Raw genomic sequence first — 20,885 nt, forward strand, 5'->3', positions numbered from 1 at the left:
TGTGAAGAAACATAAGTGTATATACCAAATTTGTTTAACTATTTGCATACATGTCTGCTTAAAGGATTTATATTGTTCTGTTCCAAAAAACAGCAGACACAGCTCATGCTGAACCAGATGGTGCCTTCAATTCCCTACTGTGGCTCATGTGAGAATTTCCTTAAAAAAAATTGCAGTATTTAACACTGAATGCACTCTCTCCTAACTCCCTCCTATAATTTTAAACTTTTTTTTACAAGTGAACCCTCCTAAAATAAAGAACAACAAAGACATGCATGATGCATATTAATTTTATCATTTTAATAGAATATATATTAATATATCAGCATTGACGAAAATGTATTTATTACCATTAGAAATGTGTAGAAACCATAAATTTTCCCTGTGCAAATCAATTTTCTGCCTTCATTTTATAGTGCTGTATATACTACATTTATTGCATGGCTCATATAGTGCTGACACGTGACATATATCAACCTTCGCTAGTTGCTTATATTCTCTTATCATACCTTATTACATTTTTATATTTTATTTATGCAATTGTATAGGAATTACGATTTAAAGAATAATTTAATTTGTGTCAGAAAAAATTCTCAAAGTATAATTATAACAGGGACTGGTCTAACAGTGTGTCTTCGTTGTACCACATATACCAGTCGTTTTATTCTATGAACACACAGTCTGCTTTCCTACATGCACACTGGACAACATCGGTGTAATTGTATGCTATTTTCCTTCCAGTTTCACATAGCAATTGAACTTTCTTCATTGTGGTATTTATCGGCTGGCAGCAGGTGCAGTCATGTTTAACCATCTTAGGAAAACTGGGGTGTCTGGAAAATTAACAAGGAAACACAGCTGAAAATTTGGGCAAAATGTATTAACAAAATCGTAAAATTTACACAAAATAAAGACAGGACAGTTTGCTATGCCAAATTTATCACTGTAGAGCACACTGTGTAATACATTTGGCACGTCTTGCTAGACCATTTAGACACCTTTTCTTACACCACAATTTGGCTGGCTTAACATCAATGTTTTGTGCCAATACAGGGGCTAGAGATTAGAGTTGAACTATGTGCAGTTGGCATCTGCGCTGCTAAAGTAGCAGGACCAGAGCCTCTGTGCTGGTGCTAACATGGCAGGCGCAAGATTGACAGAGCCAGACGAGATGTCAGTCCCTGTCAATGAAAGGTGGGGGGGGGGGCAAATCCTCTTCAGCAGTGGGGCCAGACCTTTGCTGCTTAAGAAATCTGTTTGATGAATGAATCAATTCTCTACTAGAGACAAGCAAATCGATTCTAAAATTGGGAAATTTGACCCAAATTCTTTAAAAAAAATCTGTTTCTAAAATTCAAAATTTTGTGTGATTTGATTATGGAGAATCAAAGAGACAGACTTTTCGAGGCAATCAGAGCACTTTTAAAATCAGGTTGAATTTATGACCCAATTCTAATCAGAGGGTTGCTTTGGACGAATAGGACCAGTATCCAATTATAAGAAATCTTTAAAAATGACACACAGCAAATGTAGTTCAATTTAGGACTCCACTTTCTAGACACTAGTGTTGAGCGCGAATATTTGAATATCGAATTTTTTTCGCGAATATCGGCACTTCGCTAATTCGCGAATATTTTGAATATAGTGCTATAAATTCGATATTTCGAATATTATTATTATTTTTTTTTATTGTTATATTTTTTTCTTTCCCACTTCCCTAAAGTTGTTCTTACCTGTCCTTTGGATTCCTGGCTGCTCCAGTCAGTGCCCGTTGCCTCTTCTGCCGACTTCTGTACTCATGGAGCGTCCCCATCACCATGGAAACGTCTCCATATACTAGAATGCACTGTCGGTTTTGAGAATTATGTAGAAATCGCAATTCGATTATTTCCTGTTATAATAATCGAATTGCGATTTCAACTTAATACTGCTATATTCCATATTCGTTAATTCTAGCCTAATATGGAATATAGCAGTGCTAAGCCGAAATCGAAATTCGATTAATTCAAGTTATAATAATCGAATTGCGATTTCAACTTGGACCTGGTTTACTATGGTTGGCTTGGTAGAATTAGCGAATATGATGAATATATTCTTTATATTCCACAAAACAAAGATAACGAAGTATTCTCCATCTTCGTTTTAGCTCCATATTCATCAACTTCGCTAATTCTAGCAATCATATAGGAAAGTTTACTATAGAGACAGCAAAGTTTAATTCTCTATGCGATTATATTACTGCTTTTTTTTAATAAATAGAATAATTATAATTATCAGGTATAATTATTCTATTTATTAAAAAAAAAAAGCAAAGTAATATAATCGCATAGCGAATTAAACTTGGCTGTCTCTATAGTAAACTTTCCTGTATCATTGCTAGAATTAGCGAAGTTGATGAATAGGTAGCTAAAACGAAGATGCAGAATACTTCGTTATCCTTCGTTTTGTGGAATATGACGAATACATTCGCCATATTCGTTTTGTGGAATATGACGAATACATTCGTCATATTCGCTAATTCTACCAAGCCAACCATAGTAAAAAAACAGGTCCAAGTTGAAAACGCAATGTGATTAATATAACTCGAAGTAATCGCATGGCGATTTCAACTTAGCACTGCTATATTCCATATTAGGCTAGAATTAACGAATATGTAATATAGCATTACTAAGTTGAAATCGCCATGCGATTACTTTGAGTTATATTAATCGCATTGCGATTTCAACTTGGACCTGGTTTACTATGGTTGGCTTGGTAGAATTAGCGAATATGACGAATGTATTCGTCATATTCCACAAAACGAATATGGCGAATGTATTCGTCATATTCCACAAAACGAAGATAACGAAGTATTCTGCATCTTCGTTTTAGCTACCTATTCATCAACTTCGCTAATTCTAGCAATGATACAGGAAAGTTTACTATAGAGACAGCCAAGTTTAATTCGCTATGCGATTATATGACTGCTTTTTTTAAAAATAAATAGAATAATTATAATACCTGATAATTATTAGAATTATTCTATTTATAAAAAAAGCAGTAATATAATTGCATAGCGAATTAAACTTAGCTGTCTCAATACATTCGTCATATTCGCTAATTCTACCGAGCCAACCATAGTAAACCAGGTCCAAGTTGAAATCGTAATTCGATTATTATAACTTGAATTGATCGAATTTCGATTTCAGCTTAGCACTGCCATATTCCATATTGCCTAATATGGAATATAGCTGTGCCAAGTTGAAATCGAAATTCGATTATTATAACTTGAATTAATCGCATTGCTATTTCAATAGGAGAGTAGCCTTTAAGTTAAAAAGGAAAATCGCAATACGCGATTATTTAAATCGCATATTAATCGCGATAACTAAAATAATGGCGAATATTCGATTTCGACGAATATAAAACGAATATTCTATCGAATATTCGCGAATTTCGTCGAAATCGAATATGGCACCTGCCGTTCAACACTCCTAGAAATGTCTTAAAACTTTCTAGTTAGGGGGACAGAATATCTAAAATGCATAATACATTTGGCACATTGTACACATTACATAAATACATACAGTATACCCATAAAATAATTTTTATGTTATATAAATGATATATTTTAATAAAGATAAGAACAATGAATGTATTTTTTTTTAGAAACATTAAAATTAACTGACATTTACAGATACTTAAATAATGTGGGATGTATGAAAAATGGGTAAAAATTCCCCCAAAGATGTATTTTAAAACAATTTGAGCACAATTTGGCCATTAAAGTCAACCTACTAGTAAATAGAAGTAGTCATGCCCCAGTAAAAATCTGCATTTTTTTCTACAATTGTCATGTGGGTGGTGCTGCAGTGGTGACTAGATACATTTACAGTTGGATCGTGCCCAATCACTTCCCTAGTTTATTTTTTTGGATTGACAAAACATATTTTGATAAGTTCTTGCGCAATTCTTACACAATTTACAGGTATGCCCAAATTTATATAAAAACATACCAGAAACAACTACACTAGTAATGAGCTCGAGCATAGCTATGCTCGGCACATGGCAATACTCAGGCCGAGTACCTCATGTGCTTGAGCGCCATGCTCGCGTCTCCTTCCCGCACGTTTTGCGGCTGCTAAGCAGCCAATAAACGTGCAGGTAAGTACTGCCATCACTGTAATGCCAGTAGCCAATGCCAGTATATAGCACCCGATGACACGTGCTCGGATCAATCATAATCAGGGAGAGCAGAGCGTAGGAAGGGAAAGGCAGTGTAGGGAGCGAAATTCACAGTTATTATTCTAAGAAAGCTTTTCAAAGACCCAAAAGTCCTTTTAAGGACTACTGTATGTGTGTGTGTGTGTTTTAGAGCAGCAATATATTTTTACCTGCGCTAAATTGATCAGTCTCAGGGACATCACTGCTGAGGAAGGGACAGATAGTGCAGGGACAGAAATTTGCTGTTTTATCTACCAAAAGCTTTTCAAAGACCCCAAAGTCCTTTTAAGGACTATTGTGTGTGTGTGTGTGTTTGACAGCAGCAAGATATTTTCCTTTAATACCTATTAGTGACATATACTGTACATCATCCGCAGACTGCCTTTTGCGTAAATTCAAATAATCAGCGGCACATTTATTATCTATAGTGTGCATTTAAAACACATCCGTGAAATATACAGTACTCCATCCGAAAACTGTTTCTTTAGTGTTCATTTAAATAATCAGGGGCCAGCCCTCATCTACTGTCTCTGTAGTGTGTGCGTGTAATACACATCCGTGACATAGACAGTACTCCATCCAAAAACTGTTTCTTTAGCGTAAATTTAAAAAATCTGGGCCTAATCTAGTGTCCATAGTGTGTGGCTTTCTGTGACATATACAGTACACCATCCGAAAACTGTTTCTTTAAGGCAAATGTAACTAATCTGGGCCTAATCTAGTGTCCATAGTGTGTGGCTTTCTGTGACATATACAGTACGCCATCCGAAAACTGTTTCTTTAGGGCAAATTTAACTAATCTGGGCCTAATATAGTGTCCAAATTCTGTCAGTTTCTGTGACATATACTGTCCTGCATCCGAAAACTGTGTCTGTATTGCAAATTCCAATAATCTGGGCCTAATCTGGTGTCCATATTCTGTGGGTTTCTGTGACATATACTGTCCTGCATCCAAAAACTGTGTCTTTAGCGGACTGTAAAACAATCTGCGCCACATCTAGTAACAAAACCATTAATATGAAGAAGGCGATCACTAAGCGACGGGGAAGTGGGTGTGATGCTGATAGTGCACGCAGAGGCCGTGGCCCTGTGCGCAATGAAACTGTGCCTGCTGCCAGTGCACCAGAAAAAAAAAATAACATCCTCCGTACCCAGCTTCATTACCAACTTAGCTGGGCGGCGCAGGACAACACTTTCCAAGTCGGACTAGTGCGAACAGTTGGTCGGTTGGATTGCTGAAGATAATGCTTCCGGTCGGTTAAGCACCACCCTCTCTTCCACCAAGTCCAGTCTCTGTAGCAAAAAGTCTTGTCAACCGAATCCTCACTCTGATCATCCTTCCTCCCACCATGGAGAGGCTTGCCAAACGAGTTGTCCGAGGAGCTCTTTCCAGCGCCACTATTACATTTTGCCCTCTCGCCAAGCATGCTTGAAGAGGGAACTGAGATATTGTGCCCTGATTCCCAACCACCTCTTGAGCCTTCACAGTCTCAAGAGGATGACTGTGGTGAACGGCAATAATTCGTTCACGAGGTGAATGATGATGAGACACAGTTGTCAATCACTGAGGTTGTGGTTAGGTCAAGTGAGGAGGATGAGCAGAGTCAGGAAGTGGAAGAGGAGGTGGTAGACGATAAGGTCACTGACCCAACATGGGAAGGTGAAAAGCCGAGCGAGCGACAGCAGTACAGAGGGGGAGGGATCCACAGAAGTCGGCCCACACCAAACAGGCCCGCAACTGTTACACCGAGCACCCATATGCGTAAATCTACCTTGCCAAGGGGTAGGTGTTCTGCAGTATCAAGCTTTTTGGAGAAAAGTGCAGACGACAAAAGAGCGGAAGTTTGCAACCTGTGCCGTACCAAAATGAGCCGGGGCGTGAACACTAGCAACCTCACCACCACCAGCATGATCGGCCACATGGCATCCAAGCACCCTACTAAGTGGGCCGAACGCCTGGGTCCACAATCAGTGTCTGTGGGTAACACCACTGCCTCCTTTTCCCCTGTGTTACGCACTGCTGGCCAATCCCCTGTCGAAGACGCAGGCCCGGATGCCCCTCGTCCTGCACCTGGACCTTCACATGAACCATCAGCAACAACATCCACTTCCCTGTCCCAGCGCAGCGTCCAAATGTCCATAACACAGTCATTTGAATGCAAGCGCAGCAAATACGCACCCACCCACAGGCCATAGCACTAAATGCGCAACTTTAAAATTACTGGCCCTTTAAATATTGCCATTTAGGCTTGCGGACACTGAGGCCTTCCGCAGCCTGATGTTGGCGGCCGTTCCTTGGTACGCATTCCCCAGCCGCCACTATTTTTCACAGTGTTCCATGCCTGCCTTACACCAGCATGTGTCCCAGAACATCAGCCGTGCCATGACCAACACAGTTACTGGGAATGTCCATTTAACCACGGACACATGGACAAGTGCTGGTGGCCAGGGACGCTACATTTTCCTGACAGCACACTGGATGAATGTTGTGGAGGCCGGGAGTAAGTCGTATCCTGGGATGGCACAGGTGCTACCCACACCTAGGTTTATGTGCCCTACGTCCATAAGGGTCTCCGCCAGCCCATACGTTACTGGCTCCAACCCCCACTTCTCCTCCTTCGCCGCCTCTTCCTCCACTTCCACCTCCAGCAGAAGTCATCCATCAGTCGCTAGCTGGAAGCAATGTAGCACTGCTGCGGGTAAGCGTCAACAGGCCATGCTGAAGCTGATCTTCTTAGGGGACAAAAAACACACCGCCGCAGAGCTGTGGCAGGGTATAAGGGACCAGACTGAGCTGTGGCTCTCGCCACTCAACCTACAATCAGGCATGGTTGTATCTGACAATGGCCGTAACTTGGTGGTGGCTTTGGAGCTCGGCAACCTGACACACATCCCATGCCTAGCCCACGTCTTAAACTTAGTGGTTCAGTGGTTTATCAAAACCTACCCCAATTTGCCATAGCTACTAGTGAAGGTGCGCCGTGCCTGTGCCTATGTCCGCAAGTCGTCCACAGCTTCAGCCGGTCTGTCAATGCTGCAGCAGCGCTTGCGGCTTCCAGCTCACCGACTGTTGTGCGACGTGAGCACGCGCTGGAACTCTACGTTATACATGTTGGCCAGGCTTTGTGAGCAGCAGAGGGCAGTTGTGGAATACCAGCTGCAAAATGGTCATCGCCTTTCGAGTCAACTTTTGCTATTCACAAGCGAGGAGTGGGCATTGATGTCAGACCTCTGTGAGGTTTAAAAAAACTTTTTCATAAATCCACACAGATGGTTAGTGGCGATAACGCTATTATCAGCGTAACCATTCCACTCCTGTGTCTACTCAAACGATCGCTGCTCACAATTAAGGACGACACTCTGAATGTGGCATCGAGGAAATGGGGGAGGACATTACACAGGGTGATAGCCAGGCCACCCACAGTTCGACATCTCAGCGCGAATTGGACCATGAAGAGGAGGTGGAGGAGCTGGAGACAGTTGCTTCTGCTACAGAGGGTAGTACCCATGGAACTTTAATTCCATCTGTTCAGCATGGATGGGCAGAAGAGGAGGAGGAGGATGAGGAGATGGAAAGTAATCCCGATGTTGACATCGACGTCTTGCCTGTTGGTACTCTGGCACACATGGCTGACTTCATTTTAGGCTGCCTTTCCCGCAACCCTCGCGTTATATGCATTTTAGATAACACGGTGTACTGGGCGTTTATCCTTCTCGATCCCCGCTACAAAGAGAACTTCTCATCGCTCATTCCTGTGGTGGAGAGGACAAATAAAATGGTGTAATACCAGAAGGTACTTGTTGAGAGATTGCTCCAAAATTTTCGATCTGACAACGCGGCCGGCAGAGTCCGTACTTACTTAGGCAACCGAGGTAGAGAGACAAGGGGAACACACAACATTTCCAACAAAGGCAGGGCAACACTCTCCAAGGCATGGGACACTTTCATGACACCCTGCCAGCAACCTAACCCTGAAGCACGGCCTGGTGGTACAAGGAGGGAAAAGTTTTGGAAGATGGTGAAGGAATACATAGCAGACCCTGTCAGCGTCCTAAATGATCCCTCAGTGGCTTACAACTACTGGGTGTCCAAGCTGGACACGTGGCATGAACTTGCGCTCTACGCCTTGGAGGTACTGGCCTGCCCTGCCGACAGCGTTTTGTCTGAGCGTGTATTTAGTGCTGCTGGTGGCATCATAACAGATAAGCATATCCGCTTGTCCACTGGCAATGCTGACAGGTTGATTCAGATAAAAATGAACAAGGCCTGGATTGCCCCTGACTTCTTAACTCCACTAGAGGAGGGCTGAGCTGATAAAGAAAATTAAGGCAATTTCAATCTATTTTTTATAATGTACTGAATCTACTGTAATGTGTTCCCATGCACCTTTTCCACCACAAAAAAGAGTATATGGTTGAATCTTGTTTTCTCCTCCTCCTCCTCATTCAGATTGTATATATTCCCTCCACTCAAATTTTTTAATAGGGTCAGCTCAACTGCAGGCCCTCAACAAATTTTTTTTCTTATATGTTCATTTTAACTGCAGGCCCTCAACTAAATTTTTTTTATAGGGTCAGCTTAACTGCAGGCCCTCAACTCAAATTTTTATATAGGGTCAGCTGAACAGCATGCACTCGCATATAATGTTTTAGAGCGTCAGCTTAACTGAAGGCACTGGCAAATAATGTTTTAGAGCATCAGCTGAACAACATGCACTTGAAAATAATGTTTTAGAGCGTCAGCGGTACAGCATGCACTCGCATATAATGTTTTAGAGCATCATTTGAACAGCATGCACTCGCATATAATGTTTTAGAGCGTAATTTGAACAGCATGCACTCGCATATTATGTTTTAGAGTGTCAGTTCACCTTTAGGCACTCACATATAATGTTTTAGAGCATCAGCTGAAAAGCATGCACTCACATATAATGTTTTAGAGTGTCAGCTCACCTGCAGGCACTAGCATATAATGTTTTAGAGCATCAGCTGAAAGCATGCACTAACATATAATGTTTTAGAGTGTCAGCTCACCAGCAGGCCCTCGCCCCTAATGTTTTAGAGGGTCAGATCAGCAGCAGGCCCTCACCTCTCATGTTTTGGATGGTCAGATCAGCAAGCCCTTGCTCCAAATGTTTTTGAGGGTCACCATCAGGCCACCAATCATAATTTTTGAAGGGTGTGTATGATGCCCTCCTTTATGTGTAATAAAGGGTGTATTGTAGTGCCGGTTCCTTGCAATTTTTGGCAGCCCTTACACTTAGTGCATAAGCTTTATGACTGTAGGAGTCCCACTACATAAACTATTGTACCACAATGTGAATGAGGCCCCCCTTTATGTGTATATGGTTTAACCTTCCTTTTCTCATCCTTCTCCTCTTCTTCCATCATATCAACATGCTTATTCATCGCATATAATGCCCTCACCTACAATCTTTTACAGGGTCAGCTCACATTCTGATGACGACAGCGAAGTCTTGCCTGTTGGTACTCTGGCACAAATGGCGGACTTCATGTTAGGCTGCCTTTCCCACGACCCGCGCGTTATACGCATTTTACTGGTTGTTCACCCTTCCCGACCGCCGCTACAAAGAGAATTTCTCATCTTTCATTCCTCTGGAGGAGAGGACAAGCAAAACGGTGCTATACTATAAGGTCCTTGTTGAAAAATTGTTACAAAGTTGATAGGGCAGAAATCCAAATGGATTGTCGCCGTTGCGGGGACGTGCGATCGCCTAGAAGTTATCTAAAGTCAACAAAGTGGCAGCAGGCCCTCACCTACAAGTCCAATCTCAGTAGCCAAGAGTCTTGTCAACACAATCTTCACCATGATGGCACACTGGGTACACGTTGTGGAGGCCAGGAGCAAGTTGGCGGAAAGTGTACTCATTTCAATAATAGGGCTGCTCAGGAGTGCTGTATTGTTATTTATCGTCACTAGCTTCCCGAGTCAGGAGTGGGTAATTGTCGCGCACCTGCTGCCTTCCTTGCATGCTTCTGCTTTAATAACTTGACCCACCCTCTCTGGGTGGTTCACAATTAGGAAATAAAAAAGGGGCAATGCAACAACAGCCAATCAGATTTCAGCCATTGACCTCTCTTGGATGTGGTATCCCTTTATCAAGCTCCCTCTCCGGCATCGAACCCTGATTCCCCGTTACCCGTGATCACCATGGTAGGCGCAGAAAATAACATAGAAAGTTGATAGGGCAGACATCCAAATCGATCGTCGCCATCACGGGGATGTGCAATCGCCCAGAGGTTATCTAGAATCACCAATGTGGCAGCGGGCCCTTGCCCCTTAGATCAGGCCATCAATCATAATTTTTCAAGGGTGTGTATGATGCCCTCCTTTATGTGTAATAAAGGGTGTTTTGGAGTGCCGGTTCCTTGTAATTTTTGGCAGCTCTTTCACTTAGTGCATAGGTTTTATGACTGTAGGAGTCCCACTAACTTAACTATTGTACCACAATGTAAATGAGGCCCTCCATTATGGGATATACAGGCTGTTTCAGAGTGACTCTTGCTTGTAATGTTTTGCAGCACTTGCACTTTATATACAATTGAATATACAGGAAATAATGTTTCCTAACAATTTTTCCTGTAAAATAGATTTTTTGGGGGGGTTTGTGCTTATTTTTGTCAGTCTGTAAAAGTGGCGTACTACTCGGACAACATGGTTCCCAGCACGACCTGGGAGTCCAAAATGCATCCAGACATCGTCCCCATGCTGTTCCCGATCCATTTCAGTGATGTTTGTCACTTTCTGACCTTTTCCAATGGACCAGGCACCCTCCCCTCTTCAGAGCAGGGGGTGCCTGGTTGTCTCCCATTGATTTTCATTATACTCAGGTGCTCGGTCGAGCACATGAATATAGCAATGTGTTCGGGCCGAACACCCAAATTCTTTGGTGCAGGATCATGACTAAACTACACTTCACTTCATCCATCGCGTGATGAACAGCACGGGTAACTGTCCGATAGACACAACTGATGTACAGTACAGCGGGTTCTTGGGCTCCCCCTACTGTAGATGCTTATCGCTTTGACGGAAAATGTTGCATTGCATGCTGAACTATTTTTCCTTGTGAAATGTGACCGAATCTGCGACAGAGGTTGTAAATGGAGCCTCTATTGCAGGAATGAACAGAGCCTAAGATGTGACTTTTTAATCTGTGAAATTTCCCCCAAAAATTTGGATAATAAATGTGGACTGTTATTTCTGAGGAATTGTGAAGCACATGTCATATGATCTTTTTCAGAGCTGCTAAAGAGCTGGTAGAGAAGGGATCTTGTGATACACCACTTCGTGGAGTCAGGAAACACTTTCATTTCAGCCTCTCTGGCATTTTTGGTCATAGCGGATCTTTTTGTTTCTAGTTTCTAGTTGTCAGGACCTAGCAAGGTTCACAGATAACGGATTAATACAATCTAGGCAATCCTCTAAGCCAACCCAATGAGCATAAATTTCACTCCTGCTCTAAACTCCATTTTGGAGTGCCTACATTACTATATTGATACACTGACACAATGACATTTCTATAACTCTTCATAACCCTTTTACCCTAATACCCACCTGGACATAGAGCTGCAGTAACCTCCACAGTTTGTTAACATCACATTGGCAGTGCACCCATTACTTTTGATAACCTCCCATGATTTCATTACATCACACTTTCCTGTATAAAAAAGGGAAAAAATAAATTATGCTAGCATGAATAATGTCCAAAGAATGGCCCTTTCTGCAAATGTGTTAATTGCTTGAAGATCATTTTCACAGAATGGCCTCATGCACTGTCGTATTAAGATTCTGTCCAATCTTTAAGTATGCCTGTGATACAACAGTGGCTCAAGTCTATGGGGCCGGGGCCATATGCCCCCAGTTTCCATTTGTGCCAGCCAGCTTCCTAACATGCTTACATTTAGACTATTTTCTATGCCTAAAACAGGTGCAGAAAATTATGAATGAGACCGGTCTCTCGGCTTATCCCTTTCCCCGCACATGTCATGCCCAATATTTAGATTTGGAAAGAGCCCGGAAAAGTGACAGATTGCAGGCATATTTCTAAATAGTAATTGACCCCTTAACATTTTTAGGGAATAGACTTACGTGGTTCACAGTATTGCATTGTGCAGCATCCATCTGCGCTTGTAAAGTTAACCATAATACCCTGTGGAAATACCATAAAATACAAAATATCATAATAGCAAATAAAATGTTGCACAAATATCAAAATTATTTTGGAAAAAACTAAATTGTATCTTATTGGTGACATTATACAGGATTTAATAACTATGTATTGTATGTACAGTTTAAGGAAGCCCTCTGCTTTAGTTAACACACCAGTTTTGCTTTGTCTGCCATTCTGATCCCTTCTTTCATTCTGATATGGTCTGCCTAACTTTGACCTACATTACCCATCATGCCGCTGGCTGGCCAGGGGCAGAGTCTCATCACACTACTTTGCTCTGCTATGAGTCTTACACCCTGCCTCCCCTGTGTCCAGCTTGTGATAGGTTTCTCCTATGTCAACTCTTACAAGCTGGAGGCATGAGAGAGCAGGGCTCTATATATGTGAGGGGGGCATACACGGAAACAAGGAGGGGGTTGCTTAATGGAGATGTCTGAGAGCAACCAGATACTTGTGCAATCCTATAAGTCACCAGAATTCAGTCACAAAGGGAAAGCTGACATCTTGTCTACTCATAATAGACTGTAAGCAGACATCACATGAAATACTTCTGAAAAACTCTTATTAACCACTTCAGTCTCCCTAGCTTAAACACCCTTAATGACTAGACCACTTTTTACAATTCTGGACTACACTACTTTCACAGTTTATTGCTCGGTCATACAACTTACCACCCAAATGAATTTTACCTCCTTTTCTTCTCACTAATAGAGCTTTCATTTGGTGGTATTTCATTGCTACTGACATTTTTACTTTTTTTTGTTATTAATCGAAATTTACCGAAAATTTTGCAAAAAAATACATTTCTATAAAAAAATTCTCTAAATTTATTGTTCTACATGTCTTTGATAAAAAAAAAATGCAATAAGTGTATATTTATTGGTTTGTGCAAAAGTTATAGCGTTTACAAACTATGGTACAAAAATGTGAATTTCCGCATTTTGAAGCAGCTCTGACTTTCTGAGCACCTGTCATGTTTCCTGAGGTTCTACAATGCCCAGACAGTACAAACACCCCACAAATGACCCCATTTCGGAAAGTAGACACCCTAAGGTAGTCACTGATGGGCATAGTGAGTTCATAGAACTTTTTATTTTTTGTCACAAGTTAGCGGAAAATGATGATTTTTGTTTTCTTACAAAGTCTCATATTCCACTAACTTGTGACAAAAAATAAAAACTTCCATGAACTCACTATGCCCATCACGAAATATGTGTCTTCTTTCCAAAATGGGGTCACTTGTGGGGTAGTTATACTGCCCTGGCATTTTAGGGTTACCTAATGCGTGAGAAGTAGTTTGAAATCCAAATGTGTTAAAAATGCCCTGTAAAATCCTAAAGGTGCTCTTTAGAATTTGGGCCCCTTTGCCCACTTAGGCTGCAAAAAAGTATCACACATGTGGTATCGCTGTACTGTTTTGGGGTGTATTTTTACATACATCCATGCTGGGTGAGAGAAATATCTCTCTAAAAGTCAACTTTTCCCATTTTTTTATACAAAGTTGTCATTATAGAGAGATATTTCTCTTACCCAGCATGGGTATATGTAAAAAGACACCCCAAAACACATTGCCCTACTTCTCCTGAGTACGGTGATACCACATGTTTTGCAGCCTAGGTGCGCAAAGGGGCCCAAATTCCATTTAGGAGGGCATTTTTAGACATTTGGATCCAAGACTTATTCTCACGCTTTAGGGCCCCTAAAATTCCAGGGCAGTATAAATACCCCGCATGTGACCCCATTTTGGAAAGAAGACACCCCAAGGTATTCCGTGAGGGGCATGGCGAGTTCATAGAAGTTTTTTTTTTGGCACAAGTTAGCGGAAATATATTTTTTTTTTCTCACAAAGTCTCCCTTTCCGCTAACTTGTGACAAAAAGTTCAATCTTTCATGGACTCAATATGCCTCTCAGCGAATACCTTGGGGTGTCTTCTTTCTGAAATGGGGTCACATGTGGGGTATTTATACTGCCCTGGCATTTTAGGGGCCCTAAAGCGTGAGAAGAAGTCTGGAATATAAATGTCTAAAAAAATTTACGCATTTGGATTCCGTGAGGGGGTATGGTGAGTTCATGTGAGATTTTATTTTTTGTCGCAAGTTAGTGGAATACGAGACTCTGTAAGAAAAATAAAAATAAATAAATTTACGCTAACCTGTGCCAAAAACATGTCTGAATAAAGTCTTACAGGGAGGTGATCAATGACAGGGGGGTGATCAGGGAGTCTATATGGGGTGATCACCACCCTGTCATTGATCACCCACCTGTAAGGCTCCATTCAGACGTCCGTATGTGTTTTACGGATCCATGGATCCGCAAAAGACATACGGACGTCTGAATGGAGTCTTACAGGGGGGTGATCAATGACAGTTAGGTGATCAATGACAGGGGGGTGATCAGGGAGTCTATATGGGGTGATCAGGGGGTTAATAAGGGGTTAATAAGTGACAGGGGGGGGTGCAGTGTAGTGGTGTTTGGTGCTACTTTACAGAGCTGCCTGTGTCCTCTGGTGGTCGATCCAAGCAAAAGGGACCACCAGAGGACCAGGTAGCAGGTATTTTAGATGCTGTTATCAAAACAGAGTCTAATATACCTTTTAGGGGTTAAAAAAATCGCATCTACAGCCTGCCAGCGAACGATCGCCGCTGGCAAGCTGTAGATCCACTCGCTTACCTGCAGTTCCTGTGAACGCGCGCGCCTGTGTGCGCACGTTCAAAGGAAATCTTGCATCTCGCAAGATGACGCACCGGCGCATCCAGGAGGAGTAACAGGGCTGCCGCCAGGATGCAATCCTGCATGCGGCAGTCCTGAGGCGGTTAAACCAACTGTCTGATAGGGTTGATTCTGCTGATTAAAATGATAGTGGTCTTGTGAAAATCGGTTCTGGCATTCTCCAGAACAAAAACCAAGAGGTGCACTGAGAGTCTTTTTTTTTGGGAAAGCCACAGCTCATTGTCACAAGATAAGTATTTATTTTAATCAGCACGATCAATCATACTAGACAGTAGACCTGGTTTATAGGGTTGATTTTCCTTACAGATGCTCAAGAATCTTGATACAAGGAACTGTCCAATTGCCAGCAGGGATCAGGAGGGCCTTATGTTTTTTTCCATTTTATGGCAAATTGGGTCTATACTGTTTCGAGTGTTTTTATTTTTGCCTTCCACTTCCTATATCTTGGGTTTGTAAGTATTAGGGTGCCTTTACATGCGGCAGATTTTGTGGCAGAAAATTCTGGGACTGAAAATCAGTTTCATTCACCTGAATGGAGTATCATTTCTAGACGAAAGAGATAGGTTTACAAATGCACCAAATTTAACAAACACCAATGTGACATATACTCCAAATCAGCCTCAAGGAAAACGGACTTCAAATATTACCTTCATGATTAATTACCCCCTATAAGTCCAAAAAATAATGCCCCAGAGTTCTTATTGAATAACTACAGTATAATGTATTTTACTGAAACTATACAAACAGGAAGGAGTTACTTTATGATTGTGCAGAGAGTGGGGCCATCTTTTCTAAAACTGGACTCCAAGGAGAACAAAGAATTAAGGTAAAAGAGCTTTTTTTTCCCCAGTATTTGTTCTGTACCTCTGGACACGTTAGATTTTTTTGCACTGGACAAGACATCACTCTTCTTATGACTGTTAGTTTGTTTGCGTCACAGTCATAAAATGTGCACTTATCACCAGGCGGGTTCCAATGTTTTCCAGGCTGTAAAAGGTAAAATCATGTAAGTAACTTAACTAATAACTTTTTTGATAATTATCTAATCATGCTTTGGTTAGTGCTTTACTGTTCTGACATTTGGAGGCAGGTTACAGGGAGTCTGTCATTTGGAAATGCCGTTCTATCTAAGGGCAGCATGTTAGGAGAAGCTGTTTGATATATAGTTTTGTGGGGAGACAGTGTAACAACATTTAAGCAATTCATTTAAATCCCTTTACTTTCTATGCTTTGGAGTCTAGTGGTGAGCCCTACTCAATGATTGATGGCCTTACTTGTATCAGTGTGCATACAGACAAAGCTCTCACTCAATGATTTGGACCTCCCACTGGACTCCTAAGTACAGGAAGTGCAGAAATTACTATACACTAAATCTTTTCCCACTGAACTATATATCAATCTGCTCAGCTCTTGCTCTACACCATGCTGCTGGCAGAACAGAATTCATATTCAATGCGTCAGGTTCTCTTTATAAAATGCAATAACTATTTCTAGAATTTACTGTTATATCACTCTGGGGTGTGTATCATTGAGTTTTACCATACATATGTTATGGGTGTCTGCCACTATACTGCCAAATGAACAGTTCCTAATCTCACCTCCTTTATCCTTCTTTCCCTTGGAGATTGTAAGCCCTTGCAGGCTCCTCTCTCCTTCTGTACTATTTTGTAACTTATCGTGTAAATGCTTATGTACATACATCCCTTTTCATATATGCAATAATAATAATAGTAATAATAATAAGTATCATGAGTAGGGTTGGGCTGGCCCACCAGAGAACTAGAGGATCTTGCAGTTCGCCTAAACTCTGACAATAAATGACCCATAATAAAACAGGCTCCGTAAGGTCTAGCAGAAGACAATTTTGTTTAAAGCTTACCTAAGATCAGGGGGATATGCCATATACTGTATACTGCACAGTGCAAAAAGGGACCACCATTGTTTTATCCCCAAAACACCAATGTCTACTTTACTGCATGTAAAGAACTGTTACCTATTGCCATAGCTCTCACTGATGCATTATACTCCACAAGTCGGTACAGTACATCAATAAACAACTTGCTGGAAGTGATCTCTATGATAAGCACACTCTCAACAAACTAACATAAAAGGGGTCCAAAAACTTGTTTACACAAGGACCCTTTGCAGTTTATGAGGGTGGTGGAACCTCAGGAACATTTCCTCTGGTGGGCCCAAGGAAGTTCAAGCCAATGCTGATCATGAGACATATCCTATATTTATGGTCAGATTTTTGTGGTCCACGCATACATAGATAAAACTGTTATGCATTGTGATTGCTATGATTTTGCAAAACTACCCACTCTTCATTTTAAGGTGGTATTTCGGGTTTAGCAAATACATTTTTTGTAATGTACAATGAAAAGTTTTATACTTTTCCAATATACTTTATGTATCACTTCTTTCGAGATCTCCACTTGAGAAATTCAGTAGGAATCTTTATTGGCTACAACTAGTAAACAGAAGTCGGTCCAGGTCATATGATGGACACAGAGGAGCTTAGCTCATTACAGTTATACGTCTTCAGACAATACAAAATGCTGCATATTTTCCATCAATAATTGTGGACAGAAAATCTGCTGCAGAATATGCTAGCACATCAACACCACATGTTGATGACATTTTCTACAAAGAAATTGAACAGCGAGGCAAATTTATGAAGGAATAGGCTGTTCCCACAGTGCTGTATCAAGGCACCTCAGTGGGAAGTCTGTGGGAAGGAAAAAGTGTGGCAGAAAACGCTGCACAATGAGAAGAGGTGGCCGGACCCTGAAGAAGATTGTGGAGAAGGACCGATTCCAGACCTTGGGGGACCTGTGGAAGCAGTGGACTGAGTCTGGAGTAGAAACATCCAGAGCCACTGTGTACAGGCGTGTGCAGGAAATGGGCTACAGGTGCCGCATTCCCCAGGTCAAGCCACTTTTGAACCAGAAACAGCGGCAGAAGCGCCTGACCTGGGCTACAGAGAAGCAGCACTGGACTGTTGCTCAGTGGTCCAAAGTACTTTTTTCAGATGAAAGCAAATTTTGCATGTCATTCGGAAATCAAGGTGCCAGAGTCTGGAGGAAGACTGGGGAGAGGGAAATACCAAAATGCCTGAAGTCCAGTGTCAAGTACCCACAGTCAGTGATGGTCTGGGGTGCCATGTCAGCTGCTGGTGTTGGTCCACTGTGTTTTATCAAGGGCAGGGTCAATGCAGCTAGCTATCAGGAGATTTTGGAGCACTTCATGCTTCCATCTGCTGAAAAGCTTTATGGAGATGAAGATTTCATTTTTCAGCACGACCTGGCACCTGCTCACAGTGCCAAAACCACTGGTAAATGGTTTACTGACCATGGTATTACTGTGCTCAATTGGCCTGCCAACTCTCCTGACCTGAACCCCATAGAGAATCTGTGGGATATTGGGAAGAGAAAGTTGAGAGATGCAAGACCCAACACTCTGGATGAGCTTAAGGCCGCTATCGAAGCATCCTGGGCCTCCATAACACCTCAGCAGTGCCACAGGCTGATTGCCTCCATGCCACGCCTCATTGAAGCAGTCATTTCTGCAAAAGGATTCCCGACCAAGTATTGAGTGCATAACTGAACATAATTATTTGAAGGTTGACTTTTTTTGTATTAAAAACACTTTTCTTTTATTGGTCGGATGAAATATGCAAATTTTTTGAGATAGGAATTTTGGGTTTTCATGAGCTGTATGCCAAAATCATCAATATTAAAACGATAAAAGGCTTGAACTACTTCAGTTGTGTGTAATGAATCTAAAATATATGAAAGTCTAATGTTTTTCAGTACATTACAGAAAATAATAAACTTTATCACAATATGCTAATTTTTTTAGAAGGACCTGTATATATATATATTATCATAGTTTAGTAAACTCTTTATGGACCTAAGACGTGTTAAGTCTATTTTTTCATAAACTTCTGATCTTACAATAATATAACTCTACAAATGTTTTGTGAAGATCAGAATTTGACATATCCCCGTTCTTTGAATTAAACAGGTCGCCCACTCACACCTTGTCATTCCATTGATTGAACACAGCTAGCTCTTATTTCACCTTCAAATTGTTTGCTAATCCTAAAGGTTCACATATATAGAACATTCTAAAGGGATCACACACTTTCAAGCACCATTGTATACTGTATGTACTAATGACCCTTCAATATCTAGTCTCAGTATTTCAACTATACCTTGATCAACACAGTGTTATTTATGGCGCAAACATCCTGGGAACAACTGTGACAACACTGTTCTACTGAATCTCCAATTGAATAGCCCTGAAGAAGAAAAGAAAAGAGGTGGATGTTTGAAAGTAAATACTTAAATAAAATTTCCAATTACAACGTCATATATTTTATTTAATATAATGGAGTAGCAGATATAGTGTTCTATAATCCAACCATAAAGTCTACATTTTTTATGTCATAATTCTCCTAATATTTCCAGCTCATTCATTTAGAAAATGCAGAAAAATCGCTGCCACATGGGTGTAGACAAGAATCTTATCTTCTTATCTGTCTGGTGATCTAAAGCCACCTTGGATGGGAATGCCATATGTTAAAAGATGGATGGATTGCATTGTAGATGATAGGTGCCAAATGAGCAGAGCACTGGCTAGAAAACTGCTGTTGTCAACATTTTTAAACCTGCACAACTATCCAAGAGGTAAATTGATTTGCCAGACATATCTGAATGCACCTTTTAGCCAGATCCTGATGCACACACATACAAGTACTGTACTTCCTATTGCTACAGCCTCTGCATGAAAACTAAATTTTTGAGATTATAAAAATTACTAAAATATATGTGTGTGCATAGTGTGACTTCAAAGAGTGCCTAAACAGATACAATGGAGAGACTAGAGCAACTACTCATATTCTGGAATGTGTCCCCGGCTGGTAAGGAAGGTTGATAACATAAGGAAAAGTTGTTAACAAACTTTCCCCCCCCCCCCCCCCACCCCCCACGCAAATTTAAGTGGTTCCAACTTTAGGAAGCTATATCAAGACCAATGTTTACAATTAGAACCCATATCTAAATTCTAAAATCAGATCAATATTGTAGCTCTGTAGACACAATCCTGACTGAGCCATTTGTAGGCTTGATACTCTCATGAGACCAGAAGGGAGTTCAAAGCGAATAATCAAACTGACAGATCAGTAGACCTGCAAACTTTAGGGCAAAAGCAAATAGTAATAAAAAATCAAAACGGATGAATTTTAAGGTACATACACTGCATATTTAAAAAGTTTCTTTTTTCCTCTTGACACGATGTATAATTGGCATTGCAATAGACTTTAATGGGATTGGCTAAATTTTGCAGGTGTTTTGGAAAACTCTCCTAATGGTGACATGCAAAAGGAAAGAACACTTCCCTAGCCCCACAACTGGGTCGTTGGCCTTGGCTTCTCGTGTCCCCTGCTGTAACTGTACACTTTGATGCTGCTGCAGCCACTGACTGGCTTCAGTAATTACCTGACCCCCTTACATCACATGGCCAATTGACATAAAGCAAGGGGGTGAGGTCACTGCTGCCAGTTATTGGCACTGGGCCATTTATTGGCTGGAGTAGAATGAAAGTGAATATTTACACTGGGGGACCTGAGCTGTGGCCGTGGATTGAAGTAGCTGGGCTAGAGTGGCGGGGAACAGGCAAGTATGCTTTCATTTTGCAGGTCTGGGCATCAATAGGGTTTGCTACCCCCAAATAGTGGCCAACCCCTTTGAAGCGGT

The 20,885-nt window shown here is 41.3% G+C and overlaps 1 protein-coding gene across 1 annotated transcript in view; it reads right to left on the reverse strand.

The window, feature by feature from the left end:
* Positions 1–289: 289 nt before the first annotated feature.
* Positions 290–20,885, reverse strand: part of LOC122920027 (mucin-5AC-like) — a 207,562-nt gene continuing 186,966 nt past the window's right edge. Inside the window, exons 34-38 of the mRNA XM_044269237.1 lie at positions 19,343–19,429; positions 15,991–16,113; positions 12,314–12,374; positions 11,780–11,882; positions 290–833 (exon numbers count right to left, since the gene is read on the reverse strand). Coding sequence (XP_044125172.1) covers positions 662–833; positions 11,780–11,882; positions 12,314–12,374; positions 15,991–16,113; positions 19,343–19,429 — 546 coding nt within the window. The 3' untranslated portion in view covers positions 290–661. The remainder of the gene's footprint in view (positions 834–11,779; positions 11,883–12,313; positions 12,375–15,990; positions 16,114–19,342; positions 19,430–20,885) is intronic.

The sequence above is a fragment of the Bufo gargarizans genome, chromosome 10 (assembly GCF_014858855.1).
Source record: "Bufo gargarizans isolate SCDJY-AF-19 chromosome 10, ASM1485885v1, whole genome shotgun sequence".
NCBI lineage: Eukaryota > Metazoa > Chordata > Amphibia > Anura > Bufonidae > Bufo > Bufo gargarizans.